This window comes from Puntigrus tetrazona, chromosome 14 (assembly GCF_018831695.1).
Source record: "Puntigrus tetrazona isolate hp1 chromosome 14, ASM1883169v1, whole genome shotgun sequence".
NCBI classification, from domain to species: domain Eukaryota; kingdom Metazoa; phylum Chordata; class Actinopteri; order Cypriniformes; family Cyprinidae; genus Puntigrus; species Puntigrus tetrazona.
Window position 1 is genome coordinate 21,331,573 of NC_056712.1, and position 27,409 is coordinate 21,358,981.

A 27,409-nucleotide genomic window follows, 5' to 3' on the forward strand; every position below is an offset into this window, starting at 1 on the left:
TGAATTACAAAGTACATATCGTTTTGTCTGCCATACCGTACTTTCGCTTGCCGTGAAATGTTTACCACTGTCGTAAATGTCGTAAACAGGAATCACCTGCGGTTGACGTGAAGCGTGGAGTTGGTTTATTAAATCTTGCACTGAATGTTTAGTTTAAATTTTTCGTTCAAAAAGCTTAGCAGTTACCAGCTGTAACATCACACAGATAGGAGGACAAACGTGACCGATAGCGACCTGCAAGGATGTTTAAAAAGTAAGCTTGAGACGTTGTCAACCTTATAAGTAGTAGCTAATACAACTTAGCATTGTTATAGAAATGCAGCGTTTCGTTTACATAGTAGCTTTGACATTTTCGTAGAAATAGAAGAAATTTTGCATGTATACGCTTACCAGTTTTACATGGTATTGTAATTTAATTTCTGCCCTTATTTTTCTGTAACCGAGACATCAACCTGTTTAGCTAACACTGCTAACTTGCTCTGTCATAGCTGATTTTTATGGTTCATTGGAAATTATTAATGTTTTCCTATGTTTTTAGTGTTTTATGCACTTACCGTTTGCTAATATACTTCTAATATTTCTAACTGGAACAGATTATTTTAAAAATGCGAAAAATACCTTGATTGCAAAAGATGTTTACATTAAACACTGAAGGACAAACACGTCAGTTTTTTTCTTCTTCTTTTTTTTTTTAAAACGTATTTGTTACATCAGACCTTTATACTACACCAATTTCTCGATCTTGCTATACTTAGCCATAAAAAAAAAATGATGTAACATGTGAGACCTGATGTAAATTCCTTTCTTTCTCCTTGTCTTCGTAGATTTGATGAAAAGGAAAATGTTTCGAACTGTATTCAGCTGAAGACGTCTGTTATTAAGGGTATAAAGAATCAGCTGTTAGATCAGTTTCCTAACATCGATGATTGGCTCAACCAGATAATGCCCAAAAAGGACCCTGTCAAAATTGTGAGATGGTAAGAGTTGCACAGTATGGAAAGTCAGGGCATTTTTGATTCACAGTACTAAAAGTGTAACTCATTTAACATCGGAGGGGTGATATTTTGTTTACATTTCCAGTCATGAGCATATTGAAATTCTTACGGTAAATGGAGAGCTGCTCTTCTTCAGACAGAGAGAGGGACCCTTCTATCCCACCCTCAGACTTCTACACAAATGTAAGATTGCTTTTATTTTCATCAGTGAGATGGTATCCCTGCAGAAAATATTGCAGCAGGTTCTAGACAAATGCTTATTTATCCCAAGTTAAGCTTAATGATTTGCTTCGACTAATGCCTGGTGCTCACACGTCCTTTTTTTTCTTCTCCCAGATCCCTTCATTCTGCCACACCAACAAGTAGATAAAGGAGCTATCAAATTTGTGCTGAGTGGAGCCAATATCATGTGCCCAGGCCTCACATCACCAGGAGCCAAACTCTACCCCGCTGAAACAGACACAGTAGTTGTATCCTTGTAGCATTTGTATTATATTTGTGACCCTGGAACACAAAAACTAATTAGGAATAAATAAGCTTTACATTTTATGATAAGGACGATATTTGGCCGAGATACAACTATTTGAAAATCTGAAATCTGAGGGTGCCTTTAAAGATCAAATGAAGTTCTTGGCAATGCATATTATTAATTCTAAAATTATGTTTTGATACGTACCCGGTAGGACATTTACAAAATGTCTTCTTGGAATAGCAACTTTAATATCGTAATGTTTTTTTTTTGGCATAAACGAAAAAAATTATAATTTTACATTTTACAAAAATGTAAAGTTTTGTAAAACATTTAGCAATATTGCATCATAATGTTTTAATGTAAAGGATTAGTTCACATCTTTTGTCAGTTTCAAAAAGGACACAAACACCATACTATTGATGTTATTAATACTTTATTATTATTATGTTCATATAAAGGAATTTTCAGAAAAAAAATTATACTTTTAAGTACGGAATAGTATTTAGCATACAGTTTTTATTCATATTTTGTATATACAGAGTACTTCTGTTACATGCTTTTGAGCATTGCAATTATTTTGTTAATATTTAATTAATATTTAGTTTTCATTTATTTTAATTTCAATTTCAGTTTTAGTTTAAGTGACATACTAATATGTATATTTTATCGTATTCCAGTTTTATTTCAGTTGCCGGAAACAACTTTTTTAATACTTTGAGTTAACAATAACATCACTTTCATAAATATTTATTTTTGAGCAAACAGTTAGTTGTGTGTTAGTTGTACATGTTATAGTTTGGTTGGTTCTTTGCATATTACAGGTTGTTGTCCTTAAGTATTTGTTTTCAGGCTATAATGGCAGAAGGGAAGCAGCATGCGCTCTGTGTGGGAGTCATGAAGATGTCTGCAGATGACATGTAAGTGTTCCTAAACTTTCTATACAATTTGGTATTCAAATAAATTTTTTAAATGAAAATATTTTCTCGTCTCTCTTAACTGAACAGAGAGAAAGTAAACAAGGGAATTGGAATAGAGAACGTACACTATCTGAATGATGGACTGTGGCACATGAAGACATATAAGTAACAACAGACGAAAGGATGTGGTTGGACCCGTTATCACCAGGCTGCCCGTCTACTGTTTACATGAATGGACTCAACTGTGTACCATGCCGAAAGCTTTGAAAGCAACACCATTTTAATGCACAAATAAAACCTGCATTCAAGTCATTCCGAACTGAAATGGTCTCTTGCTGTAGTGAGAGTGTGAAAAGTCATAAAGCCTATGAAAAATCAGTCAGAATTGATTTCACATTTCAGCATGTTATTCTCATTAAGTTTTTATCCTAAATTTTTTTTTTTAGGATTTTGTAGTCAAGCAAAGTCTCTTTAAGTGAATTGGAATTGGCAAAATCAAAAAATATGAACACAATTTCAACTTGCCTAATAATTTAGCACACGGTGTGTATTATGTAAATGAAAACTTTTATTTTGGATGTGATTAATCTACTTATCTGGGAATCAAAACCAATAGTACAGGGTAAATCTATTAACGTTAAAATCTGTTTCTGCACTAAATATAATACATTTATATTATACATCTAAAATATGTTAAAACTAAATTTCATTAAATTTTTCTTAAGCGATTTAATACATGTTTCCATTTGGACGTTGGAATCAAGAACAGCCGCAGCTACATCTGCCTTCTGGTAATATTTCTGATGTTAAATAATGATACAGTCACATATGTTGTGATAGTGCTGGATGGTGCCTGCTTTGTTTTTGACAGCGAATAAAAGAACAATAGAAGGGGAAGTAGAAGCTGACTTTAATAAATTGAGTAGCTTATCAGTAGGTTCTAAATTCAATTGTACATTTTGTGGTGGCTTCCAGCTGCCGTCTAACCCACCCACGTTCGAAAATGCTTTGAAGGTTCTCGCTTCTTCCAAAACGTTTAGGAGAAAACAAAGTATTGGCTCTATCTTTTAGACAAACTTCACTCAGGAGTTTCAAAACTACAAAACAGAAATATATCAGCATTGATCTAAGAATCTCCATTCAGAGGAACTGATCTTGAAAAGTGGATAAAAGAGAGAAAATGAATCTCTGTTAAAATTAATGTTAAAATGCTGATCAGTAAACTGAATGATCATGGAGCAAAAGCAGAAGACAACTTGGATAGCCTACTGATGGATCTGAAAGTTGGAGATTTGGTTAGCTACACGTTCACATCCTTGGATTGGTCACATGTGTTTCTGCCTAAGCAAAAGGCATATCTGAGTCCTCCAACAATAGGACAAAGCAATGAGAACAGCTCCTTGTCTGATTTCGAGCAAAAGTATTGGCTCGCTCCTGATAGCAAAAAGAGCAAAAGGAGCAACGTGAAGTTATTGACTGACTTAAACACTACGTACGAAAATGAATATGATGAAACCGTTTGCTTTAATCCTCCATCACAGCTAGCCTCTCCAATCACTGAACAGGTCAAAGGTGACAGTATGGTTTTGAAGGTTCCTCCATCATGTCCTGCTACAGTAGAACTCAAGCTACCGTACAAAATGAAGCAACAGACTGATCGAACAACTCCACATGTGCTGAAGAGTGAAGATACAGTCACACCAGGAACAGTATGAGATCAACTGTGCAGCAGTGGAAAAACTCAACAACTCCGTAGACAGAGGTATGATACATTTTTAAATATTATCCGAAAAAAAGCTGCTTTTTACCTTTACAACTCTATGCATCTTTGAGAGAATGTGCGTAAATAGCCTATGGTTACCTACCCACCTTATTGTCTGTTTCATCATTTAATCATTTGTCTTTTAGCAAAGTGACAGTAAAGGGTGACTTTCATACTTGTTTTTCCATGCTCTGAAACTTATACTTTATATAAAAAAAAATAACAGCGTGAGTTTGCAACCGCACTTGACTGCTTTCACATGAGCTGTGTGTTTGCTGAAGTCAAATCTAGTTTTTAACTACGCCGTCAATAGCATGGGTTTAAGGCACTTTTTGAAAGGATGCAAATGATCTGAAATATTTGTATAAATTTATGCATCTGAATTTAGGGAAATAGCAAATTTCCCTTGAAACACCCTTGAAAAATACATAATATAAAGTAGTATTATTTAGAATCGGCAAGTCACAAAATTCAAGTTGTCTGTTGTTTTCAAATAATTCAAAGCAAGATCATGCAGTGCCATTATGCTTTCCATATTTCCTGTAGCTTCTTGTAGAATTGTGCTGATCGGACGGTCAGGATGTGGAAAGAGTGCAGCAGGAAAGGAAACACTATTCCAGGATGAAATGAGTTAAAAGCACACCGCAAACTTTTTCGGTGACAGATTGAGAAGTTGAGGATAAATCAGTAGCTCATACTCCAGGTCTCTTTTACACATCACTGTCAAATACAGAAATACAGGAAGAAATTGTATTATATTATTCTAATTGCATTATACTGTTAGCTACATGCAGTCATTATAGTGATTACTGTGGGAATATATAAAGAGGAAGACGTGATCAGTTTAGATCTGATAGAGAAAATGTTTGCTCCAAAAGTTGGACAGTTCAGCATTTTTCTGTTCTGGAGGAGAAGATTTTGAGAAAAGCCATTACTGTGCAAACCTCAAGAGGCTGATCAAATTCTGTGAAAACAGATACCTGGCTTTCAACAACAGAGAAAAACAAGACAAAACTCAACTTATAAACATGAAAGAGAGGATTACATCCAACCAAGGGCAATATTTTACTAACAGTATCAACCAAGATCTGGAAATTTCTATTGAAAAGTGGGTAGGGAAAATACTGAAAAAGAGGGAGAGGAAAATTGAGGCTCAAATTGAGAATTTAAGAACCAAATATGAGACAGAAACGGATCCGCTCAAGAAGAGACTAGAGGAAGAGAGAAAAAAGTACAGTCAAAAAACCCTTCTCTAGAATTAAAACAAGAGCTGGAGATTCAGGAATGATCAAAAAATGTATATAGATAAAAGAGGCGGCTGAAAATGAGAAATGAAATAGCAGCAGAAAAAAAGTAATATAACATGGTTGGAAAATGTGCCATACAAAATAAGACACAAAAAGAGATTTAGAATAAAAACAAAAGGAAATAAAAGTCTTAAAATGACAGCTTAGAAATTCATAAATAACACAATAAAATAGAAATTGATAAAAGAGTGACGAAAGAGGATATAAAACAAAAAAAAGGAGCAAGAGAAAACTGGAAAGTTTTTTCATAGTTTAATAGACTACAAAACGTGATTTTCAATGATATTTATTAAACCTGTTGGAATTTTGGCAATCTGTTGAAAAAAATCAAGTATCCAAAGAAATGGTTGAAAAGAAATGCATATTCCTAGCCTTCTTTTATATGTAACCTTCACTTCTAAAGCAGGTGAGATCAAGCGTCCTGATGTTTTTTAAAAAGCAGTAAAGAACAATTAACAAAAGGTCTCAAACCAGTGTGTAATGAACTACATCTGAATTATAGAAACAATATATATGTAAATAAATAATCAATGTTCTATGCAAAAGTAATTTTACAATCTCAAGTAAATTAACCTTTCAAACCACATTAGTTTGATATTTTAAGGGTGATACAGACAGTTTACCATACAGATGCCACAAAAATATCCTTTCCCCTACATCCAAAATACATTTAAAAATCATCAAAAAGGTTCTTCATTTAAAATTCTTACCCCATACGTGTGGAATTCATAAATCTGGTGTAATTTTTATTCAAAATACTTTCAAGTGCACAAAATTATCCAATATCGGCCCATTACGACTCGCTCGCAAACAATCGAGAACAATTATATTAGTGTAACCCCCATAAGTCGCACACAAGCACCAACCTTCAGAACACACAAGCACAAATAAAGTACATACTTCACATCACAGCTGACTCTGCCCTGCACCCAGTTATGACCAACATATCATTTCAGTAACAGTTCCAATACGGAAGCCATGAAGGCAATCAGTCATTATCAGAGTCTTTAGGAGGCAGAAACGTCAAGGAATCATGAAAATCATGTCCATACGGCCGGAGTCTGTAGACGCCGTACATCAAAACCTGAATCTGGCTCGGAGACATGCCGGCGAACGTGATGGCCATGTCAGAGCAGCAGGCCTCCACGACGTCGGCCGGGTTTTGGCCCATGCTGTCGGAAATCAAGGAGCTGACGCTCTTCTTGTTAAAAAGCCCTTTGCCTTGCGCATCCTCTCCATTTTCTGCAAACACCCCGCTGTATTTCAGGCAGGTGGCGAGCTGCTTTTCTTCAGGCATCTTCCACAGGGCATGTCCTCGCTCTGGGCATTTGTCTTCATCTTTGAACATCTCTATCAGCCGCCTCATGGCTTCGTAGCTCAGCACGATCCCGCTGTCATACTCCACGTAATCCAGCTCTCCGGATTTTCCGTGTGGCCAATGTAAAACGGCTGGGTTGGATCTTTATCCAACACCAAATACTTGAGGTTCTCTATGATTGCGAACGTGGTGGGCCGGGCCACGAAGAACCAGCGCAGGTCTCCAGCATTCTCGTAGGCGTGCTTGATGGCTTTGCGTAGCCGAGCCCACTCATCCTGCTCCTGCAGGTCTAACGCCTCTAGAGCTTTGGACGACTCGGATGTGTAAAAGACAGACTTGTCGCAGTGTTTGCTCCAGGTGTCGTTGGCTGTCGCCCAGTGGACCAGGAGTTTTGGGGTAACCATGATGAGACAGTACACTTGAACCTGCAGGGTCAAGTCAGACATCTGAGACTCCGACAACTTCTGTAGCTCATCCTTGCTGGCAGGTTTCAGATGATGGTGGAGATGCTCATGACCTTCTGAGTGGGTTCCTGAATTAAAGGTCTCAAAGAAAGACATCACAAGGCAGAATATGCCTCCTAGGATCATGCCCTTCATAAATGAACTGCCCTCAGACATCATGCTCGACCCGTGACCCTGTAATAGAGCGAAGTAAGAATATTATGATTCACAGCAATGTCAGTTCAGGCTATAAATGACATTTGTTCAGCAATAACAACAAAAAGGCTATAGAGAATATGATACAACGTAGGTTGCGACAATAAATTTGTGTCAATACAAAGCAGGTTTGCTGTATACTTCTAACTCTAAATATAACTATCGGCTACATTTGACTACAGGAACCCATTAAACAGTTGACCAACACATTCCAATGATTACTTAACATTAGTTATACTGATACCTTTCAATAACGCAGAATGCTGCTGACATTTAGTCGCTACACCGTCGCATTCAGTTCCGTACACTCAACCGGAAAACAACAAAAAAAATTGTATCTGTTCTGGAGTCAGTTTTACCAGCCCTCCATCTAATTCATTTAGACGGAATAAGGTAAGAACGCTGGTTGCAGTCCAGCGCTAGTAAGGGCTTCTAGAACACGGATGTTTAGGCGGATGTTAAAGTTGCGCCAAAGGCACTGTGGGAAATGTTGTTCGTTTGTGTTGTCTCGCTGTGACGAACACGGTAATAAAAACTACAAAACGTCGATTTCCTTTGAATAGGCGAAAATTATTTTTGTGCTTTAAAAGTTTTACAGGTTGTATAAGAACTTTTATGTTCATACGCAAAACATACAAAAATGCGTATCTGCAAATAAATAAATAAATTAAATAAATATAATAAAAATTAAATAATGCAATTTCTAAAAGATCAAATAAAAGGAAGAAGTCAAAAACGTTACTGCTTTCAAGTAACTAATTTGCGAAAGAATAAAACCATTTATAAACGGAATTCAAAAATAAAAACTGACAAATAAATAAACTGTTCGTTTATTTTGTTGGCACTTGTAGTTAAATGTTAAATAAGAGCCTAAATTAATAAAAGCCTTTTGAAATTGAAAATAAACTAATACAACATAATCCACGTAAAACGTTATATTTTAATATGACAATAAATATACATTAACCCCCTTTCATAAACTGCAATTTTTTTAATTGCATTTTATAATGCATTATATAAAACAATTTTCTTAATCTATTTGCTAAAACACTTTGGCAAATAGATTAAGCAGCACTTTGCTAAAACGTCATTGTTTTGTCCTTTGTAAGAGAAGTTATTTCTTATTAAAAGTGTTGAAATTTAAACCACAACTTAGTAACAAAATTATAATATAAAGGGATCTATTTTCCCCCATTAATAATAAGAAAATAATGTTTGGGCTAATGTTTATGGAGCAACTGGGCAATGAAGCTATGAGAACACAGAGGTACCTTATTCATAAAATTTATTTAAATATTAATCACACACGACATTTCAAAGATCATCAATGTAGAAAGAAGCTTTTTGGACCCGGTGGTGCATTTACAAGATCTACCAGCAGAGGCCAGGCCTAGGGGACAGAAGATTTGATTGGTTAGCACGAATGACTGCATTAGCCCCTAATAGCAGATGCCATTAATATCTGTGCCATCTGGTTCAAAATAAACATCTGTCTTCACTGACAGTGTTTGAAAATGAGCCATGTGTTCTGACAAAATATTTTCCCTTGCCTCCTTTGTTCAAGGTAGTGGGCTGGTGTAAAGCACAAATCTGCCACTTGCTTGTCCGCATCGGTCCGTGTTTTCCTTGTATTATACCAAACCTAGCACCTCTTGTATGTTTTTTGTAAAGACGGAGTCATTCTCTCACACTTCATGCTAATTAATAGCTTTCTTATTTATAGAAATAATCTTTGCTGTAGCTCATACAGTATTTCCTGCCCGGTGTCTCAAATGAACTCCTACTCATAAACTGACTGAACTCCATCTCTCACAAGTTAAGCTTTAATGCGGAATCTATTACATATTTACGAGATTACGCATGCAATACAAAGGCTTTTTTGTGCAAGATGATAAGAGATAAAATACTCATTCAGCGGTTGATGCCGCATATACAGCCAAATAAAGCAACTTTTCTTTCTTACCTTTCATTTAATATCCATATAATACCAATTAATTTGTACAAAAAGTTTTTTTTTTTGAAAGAACAGTGGTCTCAAACACAGCTCTGTAGAATCCCACCTGCTTAGAAGTTTCTAGTGATCCTGAATAACTTGATTAGCTGGATCAGGTGTGTTTTACCTCATGTGCGTTTGGGTTTAGAAGCATTCTACTAAACAACATTTTTTTAGCAGCATTTTACACACGGTAAACACAACACAGGACGATAAATACACATACACGAGACATATATAACGTTAAGAGACCGTATAAAAATTAAATAGCTAATAATTATTGCCTACAATCGAATAGACTTGAATTAAGCTTCTTTCATTGTGCTGAAAATATCATAGGCTCAAATGTAACAATATTTCATTTTGAATTATCGCCTCAATGATGGGTTGGATGTTAGTGTTGGAAGACAAAATTCCTTTGTTCCCTGTACAGTGAGACGCTGGCCCTTTAAGAAGAGACATTTCAATCTAGGCGTGTTTCCTGCTCCCAAAGAGAATCCAGCCCTGCTTGCATCCTACGACACGAAATTGGAGGAAAGATTATTTTACACATTACTCAGATATTCGCTGTATAATCGGCATAGATCACAAAAGCCTTCATTCAAATTGATTTTGTGTCCTTTTAAGAGAAAAAGGGACGGAGAATCCTCCCGGGATAGACGCTTTTAACCAGCCTGAGCAATGACATAAATGTCAGTCGGTCAAGGTCCGCGCTCACTCCAGATGTGCGTTTAGCGTTTATGCGCGTTTGTTTCAGCTCAGCCTCGCTTTTCTCGCCTGAACCCTGCGCTCGCTTCGAAGGGGACCGCTTTCGAATAGCGGCGGCATGGGAAATCTTCGCGTTTGGATGGGGATTTTGCTTTTCGGCGTTTGACTCGGACCTCAACCATGGATTTAAGCGCAGAAGGGCAGATATGTAGAGCGACAGACTGATGGTTTCGAGAAACGCCGAAGATCCGCGAGGAAGCACGGGAAGAATCCCACAAACAAATCGTGCACGTGAAGGAAGAATCGCGTTTTTTTTTGTTTGTTGCGAAAAAGCTCCTGCATTGTTTTATTGCTGACAATAGCGCTCTGATCGGCCGTTCGTTCGTCTCATGTTAATCATTTAGTGGACGCGGTTGTGGTTTATTTCAGGTTCGGTCGATAAAAGACAATCTGCTTGCACCTTCGCTACCATGTCGGCGGTGATGATAACGCGGAAGGTTACTCGAAAATGGGAGAAATTACCTGGGAAAAACACCTTCTGCTGCGATGGACGGGTCATGATGGCTCGGCAGAAAGGAGTATTTTACCTGACCCTGTTTCTCATCATTGGGACCTGCTCTCTGTTCTTCGCCTTTGAGTAAGTGCATGCCATTGGTGATCATTAGACCTCACCTACACTGCCATAGACGCGACTGAAGCATCAGCGCGAACAGCTTCGTTACAAAGGTCGATTTGCGTCGCGTGTGGCCTTTGTTTAATGCCATTGCAAGAATTAAATGTTGCCTTTTAATAAGCGGCCGAAGCAGCCGCACGGTAAAGGCTCCAAATGTAACATTACAAAAAGTGTGTGAAATATTGAGCGCCGAAGCGCGCGTGAGGTTTTCGAGTAAAAAGCACGCCAGCCGAATCTGGTCACTGTGTTTGAATCCTTGAATGAATCGTTCTTTTGAGTCGCATCTTCTCAGTGAATTGGTTGGAGCCGCTCGCAAAACTGGTCTGAACGATTCGTTTGAGAACCGAGTCGCTTCCAGCAGTTATTGAGTGAACTGCTCGTCGGATGTTTAAACCGAGAAAAGACTGGCTTTAATATTCGTTTAGGTGAAAAACATTAGGACTGTATTTCACAAATAAATTCTATATGAAATGTTTACAATTTGATAGTATGTTTTAAAACAATAATAAAAAAAAAAATCTGAACTGGGCAACAATAAACGAACTTATTAACAAAAACAGAAATAATATTATAATAATATATCATGGCGCTGTTCAAATGAACCAATTTGAGGGAAGGAGTCAGACTTTCCATTACTATATGACTTCTATCTATCTATCTATCTATCTATCTATCTATCTATCTTGCTAATGAAAAATGATACGATGATATTAAGATTAATGGCAGATTTCTGAGCTGTGAGGTCCTTGGCCTGTTGATGGATGGGAAAGAGCTGTGTCATCTTTGTTATTGAAACACGTTTTGACAAAAGCAGATTGCTGTCCATGTTGATAAAGCTGGTTGCGCTGCGTATTAGATATGAGCTCTGTTGGGTGGATATAAGCTCCCTTGTGTGGACTTTGACGTCTGTCATCTGCGTTTCCTGAGACTTGAGAGTTGTGCCCTGCCCATATCAAGGATCCCCCATTAGGCCTGTTCATCAGCGAAAGGAAACGATTCTGTCCCTAGTCAGAAACTCTCAGTCATGTATGGAGCTGCTGGATCCTGTAGGGTTTCACTGCACGTCATGTTCATATCGCTGTTGCTGATAATTAGTCCTCTTGAGGCAGATATATTAGCATAGAGACTAAGTGCTAAGTGCAAAAGTGCGATTCCAAATTGTTTATTACATGACAAGCTAATAGATGAACTGGGATTTATTTATTTATTTATTTATTTGCATTTCAATTTGTACTTGGATTGTACAGTATTGTATCCAGTGTTCTTTTTGGGCTAAACTTGCCATAGGGTTTTAAGGGTTGGTAAACCATTTGGGAAAAAAAGTATACGTGTGTATGTATGTATGTATGTATGTATGTGTATGTATGTGTGTGTGTGTGTGTGTGTCAAATGCTTTCTATCACTCTTTATAAAATTCTGGCTGTGGGACCTACAATTATTAAATACCACCTAAGGTTATTCATATATAGGTTATCCCTGCTGGATCTTTAGTTTCAGTAGTGCACATTTATTTTTATGTGCACATTATATTTTATTTAATACCCATCATGAGATTCAAGAAGAGACAGTGTTTATGGAGACACATTGCTTCTAGCTATTCTGAATTTTTAGGGAATTATTATTTGAACATTGCTGAATGCTCACACTATTGTGTCCTCGCGCACCTCTGTCCGTGGGGCCTTGTGTCTGGACCGTTATTTCCTCTACAGGCACACGACTGATCAGCAGGGCTAGACTTTGCACAGTTGTGTAATATAATGTAATGTGTTTTTGGGGTGTAAGTAAAAATTCACATAATTTTCCACATACTGTACATTATTGTTGCTCCCCAAAGCCCCTCATTCCTAAAATGGGTTCATTTATACAAAGCTCATCATTCTAACAAAGCGAGGTGCGCTCTGATTGGCCAGCTATTTAGTGCATTGTGATTGGCCGAATACCACAAGCACGTGGCTGAAATGTTATGCCCCTTACTATAACGTTATGCCACGTTTCGGCACTATGACAGAAAAAAACAATAAAAACCATTACAAATGAGGCATTTGGTGAATCCAGTGGGATTATCACATGTCCTCTGAAGCATATAGAGCTTCAAAAAAATGGCCACTATCCACAAGCATTACCAAGCTTGGAAGTGCCAGGATACATTTTTTTAAAAACTCTTGACTGTGTTCGACTGAAAGAGGAAAGTCATATACCCCTTAGGATGGCGTCGGGGTGAGTAAAATATGCTGTAATTTGAATTTTTGAATCTATTCCTTTAAGGAGCAGATGGTGCTTATTGAACAATTGACAGTAAATGCATTATACAGCCAGTTCCCCTCAGACACATTATATAAAAAGTTAATATTTAGATTTTCTTCCTATACTTCACACATCGTGTTAAAAGTGATCTTGATCTTACTGCTACAGTATTTGTTTCCTCTTTGCATTCGTCTTCAGCATCTCCGGCCTCTGTTAACGGCCGTTTACAGACTAATTATAATAATAACGTAACATTTCCACATAAATGGTATTTGCATACAGTCACTGGACAGAGATGGTCTAAAAAAGTGTTGAATGCAATATAAATAAGAGGTTATACCAATGCCTGACTAAGTGTTCAGGAAACCTGTCTGAAAACAGACAGTTTAGTATGTTCGTGATGCAGACCTACGCCCTTCAGCTTTATAATACTTCATCTTCTTGCTAAAATGCTTCTACACCAGTGAATCTGTTACATAGCTGCACATTATGTGTTGACAGTCATCAGATTCTGTTGATTGTTCACCCACTCATTCTTTCACTTTAGAAGTACATGGATTAGGTTTCACTCTGCCTTTGTCCTGTATGTTTGTTTCATGGAATTGTTGCTCAGCAGTTAAATGTCTATACATTTTTACGTTTAGCATTAAGCAGATAGTTGAAGTCATGTTTTTGCTGAGGTCAAGTGTGTAACTTAGCGTTTGCGGTCAATGTCACGATCTGTGTGAGAGGGCCACCGTCTGTTTCTATCCCTTTTCTGGGGTCGGGATGAAAGAGAAGACTTTTTTTTATTCTGTTGGACATTTTTAATTTTTTGTCTCTGTGCAACGCAAGTGCAAAAGTGGAGCTGTGGCAAAACTGTCTCCATGAGGGATTAGGATACCGCTTTTTTTGGCAGTAATGCATAATTCATTTGCTTCGTGATTCGCTTGCTCTTAAATTGGCAAACTCTTTATGAAGAATTAACAGAGGCTGTACAAGTAATTTTCAGGCATGGCAATGTCCCGGCTTTACGCCTGACACAGCTGAAATCTCCTTTTGTAATTATCCTTTATCAGTACATTTTTGTACTTTACACTTTTACCTACACCTCTATTGTACTTTAAGCTTTTATGAGTGTCCTTTATCAGAAAGAATAGCCGCTGATATCAAACCCGGATGCAAGATTGCAGTTTATTTATTAGCTTGCTAAACTCTCCTCATTTTATTGCTAGCTCTGTTGCATACTAATTTAATATTATCATCAAGTTTTGCAATGCAAAATTCAAATGAACGAGGTGATTATTTGCATGCTGAATGTTTTTCATCGGAACTGCAGGGCTATTCATTCCTTAACAGTTTGACCTACTTTTTGGTTTTGATACATTATATCAACATTCTTAGAAGAATAGCAAGTAGAAAATCTTTTTCTCAGTATTCGGTGAATCTATTATGAAAGCTTTTTTCAGCATTAGGATAAAAATTAAAATAGCTAATGGCGAGATAAGGTTTAAAATGAAAAAATGTAGTCGCATTGTTATGGGGACACTATTCTTGGTGTAAACGGGGTGTAGTAATGCTTTACAATACTGTAAGGTGTCATTTGTTAACAATAATTCATGTATTAACTAACATGAACAAACAATGAGCAGTACTTTTATTACACTATTTATGCATCTTTGTTAACGTTACTTCATAAAAATACAATAATTCATTGTTAGTTCACAGTGGATTAACTAATGTTAACAAACACAACTTTTAATAATACATAAGTAAATGCTGGAATTAATGTTAATTGTTAACTAATGAACCTTATTGTAAATTGTTACCCTGTGTGTGTGTGTGTGTGTGTATATGTATATATATATATATATATATATATATATATATATATATATATATATATATATATATATATATATATATATGTGTGTGTATATATATGTGTGTGTATATATATATATATATATATGTGTATATATGTGTATTTATGTGTATGTGTATGTATGTGTATGTGTGTTTAAAAGTTTTGAAAAGGTTTTTTTCACAACTCTTTGATGAATATAAAGTATTAAAGAACAGCTGTTTTAAATAAAAAGAAATTATATCATTATAAAATTATTTAATTGCATCTTTGCTGAATGCAATTTATAATATATAAAAAAATGTTGAATGGTATGAACTCGGGAGCTCACTGCACATCAACAATATATTCAGCATTTATTATATAAAATTGTCTTCAAATTACTATCAGACTGAACCAGACTGTCACAATGAATCTGTTTTATATGTTGTTTTTATTCATGGTTTTTCTTCCCTCATTGTCCTTTCCGGTGGCGTAGCGGATGTTTGCGCTGAGCGCTATCAGTAACGATAATTGTCAGGCCTCCCTGCCCCCACCAGTCTCCACCTAGAGACCAGCCAGACCAATGAAGCAGCCCTATTGATTTTACAAACACACAGCTAAGCCTTTTCATAGCCAGCCATAAAACTCTGCCGTTGTGCTTCATGTTGTCTTAACTGTGGAAAACAGTCCTTTTCGCCTTGTTCTCTGTGGAGCAGAGTGCAGATAATTCACTAAGGACAAGCTGTGAAGGCAAACACAAGGGTGGAGATGCTGTAACAGTGACAGGAGTGGCTTTGTTTACATGTGCATGATTTAAACAAATTCTTTCATTTATACTAATTCCAAAATTCACAAAGAAATTCTTTACTAAGCATTTCATGTCTTCTGATGATTTCCCCCCATTTTGTTCAACATGAAATCAAAACTGACTTTTTTTTTTTTTTTGTAAGCTTGAATCAGAATAAAATAACTTTACTGTTAATGATTGATAATGTTAACCAAACGGTTGTTCAGGCGTTGTTTCAGCAAACTCTCATCGAGTCTGGCTCCACCGTGGTAATTCCTTTTTTGATGATCCAATTAATTACCGCCCTGCATTTTTTGCAGCTGAATATCCTGTTCCAGAAGTATGTCACATTACCAAGTCAAATGAAAATTGGTGTTTATTTTCAACAACAAGGTGTTGATTATGCATATGTTTTTGTGTTGTTCTGTGGGGAGGAAGTTCATTGTTAAATATGGTGGATCAATAACCTTGTGCATCAGTAGTGGCTATAACAGAATTTGTGCTTTTGGAGTTGCTTATCTCATGTATTGATTATGGTGGGAGAGGTCACATCCAGCATGATGGTAATGTCCGGGAAGCTTAGGGCTGTGATAGGAACTGATGATGGAGCAGCTCCAGAACGCATTAGCAGATACATCACACACACTCACACACACACACACACAGCAGTTCTCCTCAGTTTTCCTCCTCTTTGGCCCAGTACAGCTTTCATGATAATAAATGGATTTCCCTGCAGCATTCAACCCATGGTCTGGGCAGTGGAAAGTTTTATCGACCGGCTCTGCTCTGGATTTTTCCCCTTCTCTTTATGTCTTCCAGTCTCATAGTTTAAAATGGATCAAACTAATCTGACTCGTTCCACAGGTAGATTTCTAGTGTATTGATGCCCTTGGTATGCAGCCACACCAGTGTTGCACATGTAGTCCGACTAGAAATGATCTTTCTGTTGAGAACACGTCTTATGGATGCAATCTGTTTTTCTGTGTGCTGGAACCGAAGCAGGGAATGTGACGTGTGAGGAGACAAACCCACACTGTAGTATGGACTGGTTCAACCAGTGTTACAGTATGTATACTAGAAGGATCAGTTTGACATGTTAAAGTATGTATAACACTCCACATGCATTTTGTGTTCATTAGAAGCACCTGTTAAGTCATAAATCCCCAAAAGTAGACATAGTCAAGTTCAGTTTGTAAGTCTGTTGGTATTAGTGATGCATCAAAATACAAGGTGTGTTAAGGAGAAATACTCTGCTAAGCAACTGGATGTACTTTTTTTTGGCTTTCAGAATGTTAACTAAAAATATATATATAAACTATTAAGGTGTGTGTGTGTGTGTGTGTGTGTGTGTGTGTGTGACTTGACAAATAGAGACTATTACAAAAATATTAGAATGCCAGAATAGAAAAGAACTTTAATTAGACAATTAGAATTGTTTAGGAAACATAATTAGAAAATGAGACAATGTTGCCTTGGCATGTAACGGTTTTTAAATGACTATTATTACAATTTATCATTCAGTACTAAAATGACACAAAATTAAATAAAAAAATAAAGCTCTAACAAAAGTTGCTAACCAAAAATATAATAAAAACTGAAGATTTAAATTAAAACTTATTTTCAAAACGTTAATAAATAGTACATAAATAATACTGGCCTCTGAAACTTCATGTAAATAACCACCCATTATACCATAGTGAAGCACCTTGCACCACTTATATTTTTATTCCAAAATCTAGTTCTATATCCTTTTATATTGCGTTATTAGGACTTTCACTGTATTGTAGGTAGTGTTGTAAAGATGTCCTTTGCACATGCAGAATGCTAAATGTAGCAAATATCCCCCTGAGAGTGCATGCACTGTGCCTGCGATGAGCTGAACCATTATCGTGATGTATTAGCCATACATTATATTAGTATAGCAGGAGAGAGTGGTGGAGGAGAGCCAGGGTGACCCTATTAATAGCTCAATGCAGTGTCCTGTGGAGCCGACCAATCTGCTGCAGGCAAAGCGAAGTGAGGCACTTTTACAGGACCCAAGTCATCCGCAATTTATGAGAGCAACCAAATTCATTGCTGTATGGCTGTCTGCCTGCAGGAATGGAGAAAGCACAGTCATTCATAGTAAACATCCTCCCTGACTGCTTCATTGTTTGGTCTGAAAAACTGTCTTTAGGGAAGGGCTGAGCCAGACAGATATTACAAACCAACTTCATCAATGGCCTCCCTGCTTTTATATCGTGGAGAAACTATTGCTCCATCAAAAAGATGATAAAATGTTTTCGTGTTGGATATAGGAAAAGTAGTCAAAAGCATTGATGTTCTGATTGAAATGAGTTCTTTTATGCAGCCATTGCCATTTTGCTTTTATTGAAATTGTCAGATTTAATTTTGAAAAACGTTTTAGGTTTAGGTTCATTTCTGTGTAGTGTGAATTGTGTATGTTTGCTTTTAGAATAATTTTATTTTAAATTTTTGCTTTATTTGTTTTATTGATAAATCTTTATCTATCCATTGTCAGTTTTGTTATTTATTGTGATTGTATTAAATTATATTAGAATGTGTACTGTGTAGCTTTATGTATAGATAATATTACATATATTGAAATATAATATCAATTATATGAATATAAATATATAAATGCAAATATTATCAAAATATATACTGTATGTTTGTGTATCTATATACATAGTAAATGTACACAGTGCACACAGATATTATGTAAATAAAAAAAATATATTTTCAATGCGATTAATCATGATTAATTGTTTGAAAGCACCAATAGTATTCAATTGTATTGCTGTCAAATCCATGCTATATTATGTGGCTGTTTTTTTGCAATTTAGTAGCACAAACATTCCACAGTACATTTAAGACTAGAGGTTCATTTTATATGTTCATGTAACCTCTGTTCTGTTCATGTTTTCCTTGCCTCATTTGTAACCCTGCTTGTTCACTTGTCCCGTACAGGTGCCCGTATCTGGCAGTGCACCTGTCTCCTGCCATCCCTGTGTTTGCAGTGTTGCTTTTCGTCTTTGTCATGGCCATGCTGCTCCGAACCAGCTTCAGTGACCCTGGGGTGCTGCCACGGGCCCTGCCGGAGGAGGCCAACTTCATTGAGATGGAGATCGGTGAGTGAGTCCAGGGAAGGGGTTCTGAAGTTTAATGCCACAGTTTGTACCATCAGCGTTTTGACCCAGTGAGGGGAAGAACATGAATAGTCTAGTAAGCGTGTGGCGTAAGTGGGACGCTGCTAGCCCAGACCTGCTGATTAATTTATTGTTTTGTTTTGCGATTTAAAATGCAGTGCGTTGGTCCATGAGTTAATCTGGGAAACATTGTGTTCTTTACCTCAAACTTGCTAGGCTTAATAATTATCTTGTCACTTTTTTTTTTTTTTTCTTGAAAATCACAGATATTGAAAAACAGATGCATTTTTGTCTTCTAATGCATTTGTATTTTTAGATATACATTTAAGGAAAAGCTCTTTCAGAAGTCTCATACAATAAAGATTGATTGTGAGCATAAAACACAAATATTATTTCCAAATAGTTCAATTAAATTACAACTTGTTTTAATGGTATGCTGTCTTTCTCCCCTTAAATCGCTTTACATAATTTAATAAATAAGTAAAAGCACTTCCTGAAAAATATCCTACGTTGCCCAAGTGAGATTACAGAGAACACGAGCTGCTCCAGAAGTATTTGAATCATTGACCCATGCATATCTCATTCCTGCCTCTGTGCTTTTCTGCTTTGCTTCACTTTGTTATCCATTAAAGGCACAAAGAAGTAAAATAAGAAATAAATATTCTTCACATGTGCGCACCCACACAATGCCATGTGTCAACCGACTTGAACAGAAAGCGGTGTTATGACTATTCAAAGTGAAAATTGTATGTTTTGCAGGGGTGTTTGGCAGTAACTGTTAAAGCTCATTCAAAGCCTCATTTGTCTTGTGTCTCTCTCTCTCTCTCTCTCTTTTTTTTTTTCTTCGGCTAAGATTGTGCTCAAATGTGCACACTTAAATAGTAAAAGAAATTGCCATAGTAGATTGCCTTAGACCTTTGTCTGTCCTGATCTACAGTGAGTGAAGTGAAGTGAAATTCCCTACGCATTGGCTTCCTTTTGCAAAAAAAAAAGAAAGAAAAATACACTTTTACCCTGCAGCAAAAATATATCTATTTTCAGTGGGCTGAAAATACAAAAGAAAAACTGAAAATAGGCCTGAAATAGGGAATTCATGCGTAGGTTTTTTTTTTTTTTTTTGCACGCTTGTCCTACTTTGAATGTCAGAAAGGTTAACATCACTGCATCTAATTAAATGCAATTAAATTAGATTAACTTGCTGCTCTCATCCTGCTAATTTAGCTTCTAGTGATTCATTTGTGTGGTTATGGCTCAGTGGGAAATACTGCCTTATCTGGTTCAGTCACCAGCCTGTCACCGTTCCCTGCATTGATTACAAGATCTGGGCTACAGTAAAGATGAACTCATCTCCCTACACTCTCTCCGTTCTTCCTCCCTCGTCTCCCTGGTTTCTTTCTCAAATGAGAGCACCGTTGTTGCACGTCGGCACCACCGCTGACGCTCAGACATGCCTAGGGGCGGTGCAGCATTTGTTATTACTGATGTTCACTAAACCAGGACACCATTTCTCTTGGCAATTCCACTGATAAACCACGGTATTCTCTGATGTCATTAAATATCCTCTAACCTTTCACTGATTTTGTGGAGCATGTTCACATGTAGAATTGTTCTATGGTTCTCCCTAATATGTGATATGTGTTATAGTATGGAATATCACGGTACAAAAATTTTACAGCAGTATCATCATCATTATCATATTAGGGCAGTGTGCTGTGAAACATAAAAATTCATATTTTAAATTAATGTTTATATTTAGAAACATCTCAGAAACCTGTATGAACAGCGCCTAACCATGCAATAAATTCAGTTTAAGGAATTTGTCTGAACAGTTTTTTTTTTAAATTCCGTGACTTAATTACTCAAGTCATTTTAATGTAACGGAAATATGAAATTTAAGCAGGTGTGAAATATTTTTGTTTAATGAGAAGATCATCAGGTGATAGAGACAGAATTTTTGTTGCTTATTTAAGTGTTTAGTACTTTATGTAGTTCTGCAGGTAAATAAAAAGGAACTAAATGCATTATCAGGTTAACAAAAACAACAAAAAGATAACTCAAAAATGATTGACATTTTTATTTTCATGAAATTTTATTTAAACTCCATAAGTTATTCAGGGTTGTTTTTGTTTTTTTTTTTTTTTTTTATTAAGACCGCTGTCATACAAAAGCATTTTGATATTCATTCCACTGTACCCTTTTAAAATACTGCAGTTTTGTTGACTGCTGCAGCAGGGCAGGGCAAAGATTGATTTCTACAAATTTCCTCTGCTCCATTTCAGCATTCCATCTTTAATATGCTATTTTTAGATGAATGTCTGTGTGGCTGATTAAAAGTGGCTGATGCTGGATCAGATGCAAGTTTGGATTTGCCGTTTTAGCCAACCTAGGCATTTGGATTAAGAGGCAGCTGTGTCACTTTGCCTCCCGAGCCCTGCTAATGCAACCATTTTACTATAAAATGGCAGGGACAGAGCTGACAAATGCAAGGAAATTATCTTTCGAAATTTGAGTCTTTGTGCTTTGTTTTCAGTGTTGTAAGCATCCAGACAGGTCAGAGTGAGTCATTTTGAGAAAAAAAATGCAAATAATGAAAAGGGAATAGAAATAACAACAAAAAAATAAAAATAGATTTAAAAAAAAATATTTTCCTTAAAATAATTAATCATTTACATAGGATTTTTTTAAATTTTGTATTAAGTTATTCTGTGGTCAGATAGTTTTGTAAATTTTTTTACTAAAATTAAATCATAATATTTATTTTTATTTATTATTTATTTATTGACTGATTTGTTAAGGGAGATAATGTGCAGTCAGTGTTTCATTACTGCAAATTAAACCCCTTCAGTGTGATACAAGGTCTCTCTCTTCCTCATGTCATGGTCTTAATCACCTTCAATATTTATTTTGTGATAATGACTGGCTTATCCCTTTCAAATAATTTCTTTTAAAAGCTTGTTTTAATCTCTTTCTGCTTTAACTTTAATGCAAAATCATTATACTTGTCTTACCAGCACCATTAATGACTATTTGTACTTGAGTTTTGACCTCTTTTGACAGAGCCGCACGCACTCTCCTTGCTCTGATTTATTGGTGGTTTTTTTTTTCATGTCTTTTGTCATTGAGTCACGGCTGTCTCTGGAGTGGCCTTCAGTGAGTCCTTTATTACAGGCTGTACTGTGTGTTATGCATATGGATCTTAATCGACCCGAGCTGCTGCTGGTTGCCATGTTGACCGTCTCTGTTCATCTCCTGCAGAAGCAGCCAATGGGAACGTCATGGCTGGACAGCGGCCTCCGCCCCGCATCAAGAATGTTCAAATTAACAACCAGATCGTCAAGCTGAAGTACTGCTACACCTGCAAGATCTTCAGACCCCCTCGTGCTTCCCATTGCAGCATCTGCGACAACTGCGTGGGTGAGCGAACGCCCCTAACATTTTGCACTACAAACATGAAAGCTACCTCAAATTGTGTGGATTGTTAAAGGGAGGTGGGCTGTTAATTATTTTTTATTTATATAGCGCTTTTTGTGATGTTAATCATTGCAGGAAATTAGGTTTGTACAATATAGTTATCTGTTGTAGGAACGTAATATATTTAACTTTGGTAATTCTGTATGTTGTATGAGGTCCTCTGAGGGGTTGATATAATCTCTTCTCAGGAGTTTGGTCATCTGGATCATTTAAGGGTTGGATCCAGAATAATGTTATTAACTTTTATTAAGCTTTTATTAACTTATTCCACTATGTGCATTAACTTAAGTTTTTTTTTTTTTTTTTCACTAAACACTCCAGAAGAAAAATCACAGTTTCCCCGTTTTAAACATTGAGAATAATAGGAAATGTTTTTTGAGAATAAAATGAAAGTTTATGTGACCCTAAAGATTGGAGAGATTGGTGCTGAAAATTCAGCTTTGCATAACAGGAATAAATTACATTTTATTCAAATAGAATACAATTAATTATTATTGTAATAGTATTTCTTTTTTGTTTATCAAATAAATAAATAGAAATCAATATTATAATATCCATGTTTTAAGATGAGTCTCAATTTAAAAACATTAATGTATTTTACTTACTATATACTGTATTTACTATATATACGAAAAGTTGTTGTTATTATTATTATTATTATTATTATTATAGGTACTACTATTTTTTTTGTAGAACTGTTTTTAATTTTAATTTTAATTTGATTTATAATTTTTATTAAAAAAAATTGTGCTAAAAATAATATGCTGCAGTTATTGTTGTTTGTGGGGTTATATTATGTTTACATACAAGAATTCACAAGCATGCTTACCCTTGATATAGCTGCAGATGCCATTTGATACTCCAGTATAATAGTGAATTGTTAAGAGATGAGTCAGACAGCACACACACTTACACACACATATTGCAAGGTTAGCGACATACGTGCTGATATTAGAGAGTTCACTGAGGGTTCAGTTTTGCTCTCTTTGCACAGTCATCCTGAACACAGGGCCATTTGTTTGGGCGGCCTGCGCCACACACACACACACACACACACGTATACACACACACACACACACACACACACACACACAAAAATCACAATCAATCTATCTCTGGTTTCAGTACCACGTCCCTCTTATCAGTTAAAACTACACATGGCTGTCTCTGGCAGAAGATCCATACTCACTGTTAGAATGTAGAAACGGGCGTTCACAAGTCTTCATGAGAGTCTTACGACTCTGTGTGCTTTTCCTTCAGACCGTTTTGACCATCATTGTCCCTGGGTCGGAAACTGCGTAGGAAAGAGGAATTACAGATACTTCTACTTGTTCACACTCTCGCTGTCTCTACTTACCATCTACATCTTTGCCTTCGACATCGTCCACGTGGTTCTACGTGAGTATCGCAGCAAGAAAATGTGTGTGTGTGTGTTCATGAACGTTTTCACTGCTGACATCCAAAATCGGATTGTTTGAAATTACGTTTTCATGTTATCAATAACAATTTAAAATGCACAGACGGTCCACCGGTTTAATGATCGTAGTTTCTGGGAAAACAAGTGCCTTAAAGCAACACTCAATATTTATGCGAATACGGTTCTGTCAGGCTTGGTTCAGTCAGGGAGTGTTCAGGATATCAGAAGAGTCACTATATGCTCTTCTAAATGTCTGCTCTTTTTTTTTTTTTTTCTTTCTTTTTGATCTTCCTCTTCTCAAAGTGCACTACTGGCAGCAAAAAAGAGAGAAACAGAATGACTGGGCAGTTTTCTCTGAGACTGTGATCTTAATTCAAAGTAAAACTCATCATGAATATCGTTCATTTTAAGGTATAATTCCACGATTTGTGTTTTATGTTTACATGCACGGATAAATACCACAGATTCTGTGTGTTTGATGCACAGAATCTTTCAGAGAACACACACACTTACCCCACACCAGATACAGGTGGCACATCTCAGCTCAACAAAATTAGATCTCTCTCATTATAAAAAGCTGTCTTACACTGCTTGCATATTTAGCATGTCTCTATTTTTGATTTTCCAAAGAGCGAAGCCGGTCCCTTCCACACAAATGTCATATGTGCGAGTAAATGTAAATCAGTTCTGACCTTTTCATCATAACCAGCTTGCGTGGTTTGATATCTGGCCTATTAATTTAAATAATATAATCTAATTCTGACCATCCACATCTGCATTCATTGGTCACCCTTGAATGATTCCATGCAGCTTGTGCATTATTATACAAGTCTTCTGAAACCAGTTGGATGTACAGACTGACATTTAAATGTTTATTTTGAACCAAATGTCATCATGTCAAACCCTCACCATAGGCATCATGTAATTTGAGAGCTGTTATGTAGGTGAAAATTGTTGAGTAATGACATCAATTTTGTTCCCTTTCTCACCTCAGAAGTGTGTGTGTGTGTGTGTGTGTGTGTGTGTATATATATATATATATATATATATATACACACACACACACATAGTATATGTATATGTATATAATACCGCAATGAATACATCCATTGCTAATTTGATGGTCAAACACAAGTATAAGTCACACAGACTATCCTATGATTCATTTTATTGTCATTCTATTTTTTTTTTTAGTTTGAATGCCTGTGGAAATAATCGTTGGCAGATTTTCGTTTCGGGGTAAACTATTCCTTCAGCAGATTTTTATTAGGATGAATGCAAACCTAGCTACTGTGGTCGAAAAGGTGCTTGTAAACGAACAGTGCAAACTTCTCTGCTCTGGCAGAGTGTGGGTGGATGTGCGAAAATCTTCTGAACATGTAATGATGGGAGAGAGAGCCGGGAGATGCAGAGACATCTGATGCTGTGAGTTACTGCTTGCATGCACGGATACATGATTTAAAAAAAAACATATCTTTTGTGTTTTATAGGTTCTGTGGACTCAGGATTTGTGAGTACCATAAAAGAAACTCCCGGAACATATCCTTTCAGCTGGGCTTTAGAACTACTTCCGGAAGATTTAAAAACAAAATGAGCTCTTAATAAAACTGTTGTGTCGTAAATGATCTGTCATGATGTCTGTATACTAGTTTTCTACCATTTAAATAGGCACAAGGCATGTGTTTTACTGTTATTACTCTGTTTGAACAGAGAACATCGACAACTGTTTACGCTTTATTGTGGATATTTTTAAGCATGTTGTTTCCTTGACTCCCCGTGGCACTGTTTTGGAGGTTCTGGTGTGTTTTTTCACCCTCTGGTCTGTGGTGGGATTGACTGGCTTTCACACCTACTTGATTTCTCTCAACCAGACCACCAATGAAGACGTGAGTCCGTTTTTTTTACCTGTCTGTTCCAAAGTCTACTGTCGTTTTCTGACTCCTGCTGCTGTCACATGGCTGGAAAGATAAACACATGCCCTAGAGCATTTCAGCACACTAGATCCGGCAGTCACCTTGGCAACAGTGCTGTCTCGCCGATAAGCAAGCACAGGTTTTTATCTCAACAGGAGTTTTATGTACAGTATATACAGTATTTATAGCACTTTTTATGAACAGGGTACACATTGCTGTCCCATTACACTTTTAAAGTATTAGAGGCACAAATCCCATGTTTTATAGTAACTATTTGCTATGTTAGATAAGCTGTTATGTAACATAAGATTAACCTGGCATGAAAAAAGCTTTAAATGCATCAGATATTTATAAAAATGAAGATTTTGGCCTCCAGAGGTTTTGACTGTATTCAGCAGATAACATCATTTGACATTGATATTTAACTCATAGTAGTAATTTTAATTTTTTTTTTCCCATAAAACCTAGTCTAGAAGTATGTTTTTATTATTCATTAAATATGAACAGAACTCATTTTAATTATAAAAAAGACACATGACATTTGTGTCCCAAACTTTGCTACAAATTCTAGATTCAACAATTTAAATAATTTAGTCTGAATATAAATCTTGCAAAAATCTGATGCACGCTTTAGGCTTTTAATTTATTTATTTGAATTTTTATTTTATTTTGATGATTTAATGTTTATCCACTAGAAAATCACAATAAGGATTTATAAACCGCAAAAGTCAACATTTTAGTAACAGGTTTTGCTCAATAAAAATAGAAGATTTAACTAAATAAATAATTTAATCAACTTATTTTCACAAAAATCCCAAACACCACAGAAAATTAATTAATAAATAAACTCTGATTAACATTTTCTGAAGGTGAAATGAAAAATGTCTAACACGCAGGCTTATGTAGTGATTCGATTCCCTGCAGCGGTTTAAGTTTATTAATGCTTTGATTTAGTTTTGCAGAATCTGTAGTTCTGTGGCACTTTCACACTTAGCCCTAATGATTACACACTTACCCCTTTGGCCCTTCTTATTAATGAGGAGTGAAAATGGTGAGAAAGAGAGGAAGCGAGGAAGAATGCAGTTGCTGCAAGTAATATGGTGTGACATTATGGCTGTGTGCCTTTGATTTAGTTTAAATTACATTCTGCTTATAACAGATTTATCAATACCTGCAGACTCTGGCATAGCTGCCAGTCAAATTCAGGTACAACTTGACTTCTAAAACTGGCGTCACATTTTTGAGTGGAATACCACACACAGAACTTTAGATGATTTTCCCCTCTAGATTTGCCTGTGATGCATACATGCATTTCTATCTAGGAGCAGATGAAACCGTAAAAGCATGTCTTTTTAAGATGAGTGCCCTTGAAGTGCTTGACTAGATCAAATGAAGTCCATAGGGATGGAGTGACTATAGAACTGAAAAGGCGCATTTTAAATAAAGCATAACAAATAAGAGATTCTTTTTTATCAAGCTCCCATTTGCATGTACGCTTTATAACACGAAACGTCAGAAGAGTCAGTAGAGAGCTGAGGGTGGAATCGGATTGTAACGGTCAATGGCAGTTCTGACGTTACACTGGTGCTGTTTTCAAAGTTTTAAGTCCTTCGATTCTACTTTACAGATCAAAGGCTCATGGTCTGGAAAGAACCGTGTGCAGAACCCATACAGCCATAAGAACATCATCAAGAACTGCTGTGAGGTTCTCTGTGGCCCTACTTACCCCAGGTGGGAACATTAATGTTGTTTTGCTTGTGGTATTGCATAAGATGACAAAATATCAAAACCTTCCAGCA

General features: G+C 36.3%; 3 protein-coding genes across 3 annotated transcripts in view; 2 read left to right on the top strand and 1 right to left on the bottom strand.

The window, feature by feature from the left end:
* Window positions 1-68: 68 nt before the first annotated feature.
* On the top strand, window positions 69-2,696 carry mcts1 (MCTS1 re-initiation and release factor). The gene is made up of 6 exons (XM_043256619.1): window positions 69-253; window positions 825-977; window positions 1,081-1,178; window positions 1,332-1,465; window positions 2,317-2,384; window positions 2,472-2,696. Exons 1-6 carry the CDS (start codon window positions 243-245, stop codon window positions 2,551-2,553), a joined length of 546 nt encoding a protein of 181 aa, XP_043112554.1. The 5' UTR covers window positions 69-242; the 3' UTR covers window positions 2,554-2,696.
* A 2,994-nt stretch (window positions 2,697-5,690) lies between these two features.
* c1galt1c1 (C1GALT1-specific chaperone 1) lies at window positions 5,691-7,865 on the bottom strand. The gene is given in 3 exon segments (XM_043258016.1): window positions 5,691-6,881; window positions 6,884-7,409; window positions 7,675-7,865. Coding segments are annotated over 2 exon segments (951 nt in total). The 5' UTR covers window positions 7,395-7,409; window positions 7,675-7,865; the 3' UTR covers window positions 5,691-6,441.
* Window positions 7,866-8,792: 927 nt separating this feature from the next.
* Window positions 8,793-27,409, top strand: part of zdhhc9 (zinc finger DHHC-type palmitoyltransferase 9) — a 24,302-nt gene continuing 5,685 nt past the window's right edge. Inside the window, exons 1-7 of the mRNA XM_043256895.1 lie at window positions 8,793-10,768; window positions 18,631-18,791; window positions 22,065-22,223; window positions 23,541-23,678; window positions 25,188-25,236; window positions 25,481-25,583; window positions 27,238-27,341. Of these exons, the coding sequence (XP_043112830.1) occupies window positions 10,602-10,768; window positions 18,631-18,791; window positions 22,065-22,223; window positions 23,541-23,678; window positions 25,188-25,236; window positions 25,481-25,583; window positions 27,238-27,341 (881 nt within the window). The 5' untranslated portion in view covers window positions 8,793-10,601. The remainder of the gene's footprint in view (window positions 10,769-18,630; window positions 18,792-22,064; window positions 22,224-23,540; window positions 23,679-25,187; window positions 25,237-25,480; window positions 25,584-27,237; window positions 27,342-27,409) is intronic.

Coding starts and splice junctions, on each gene's coding strand:
- mcts1 (XM_043256619.1), top strand. Junction 1,179..1,331: donor CCTCAGACTTCTACACAAAT/GTAAGATTGCTT, acceptor TTCTTCTCCCAG/ATCCCTTCATTCTGCCACAC. Junction 2,385..2,471: donor AAGATGTCTGCAGATGACAT/GTAAGTGTTCCT, acceptor TTAACTGAACAG/AGAGAAAGTAAACAAGGGAA.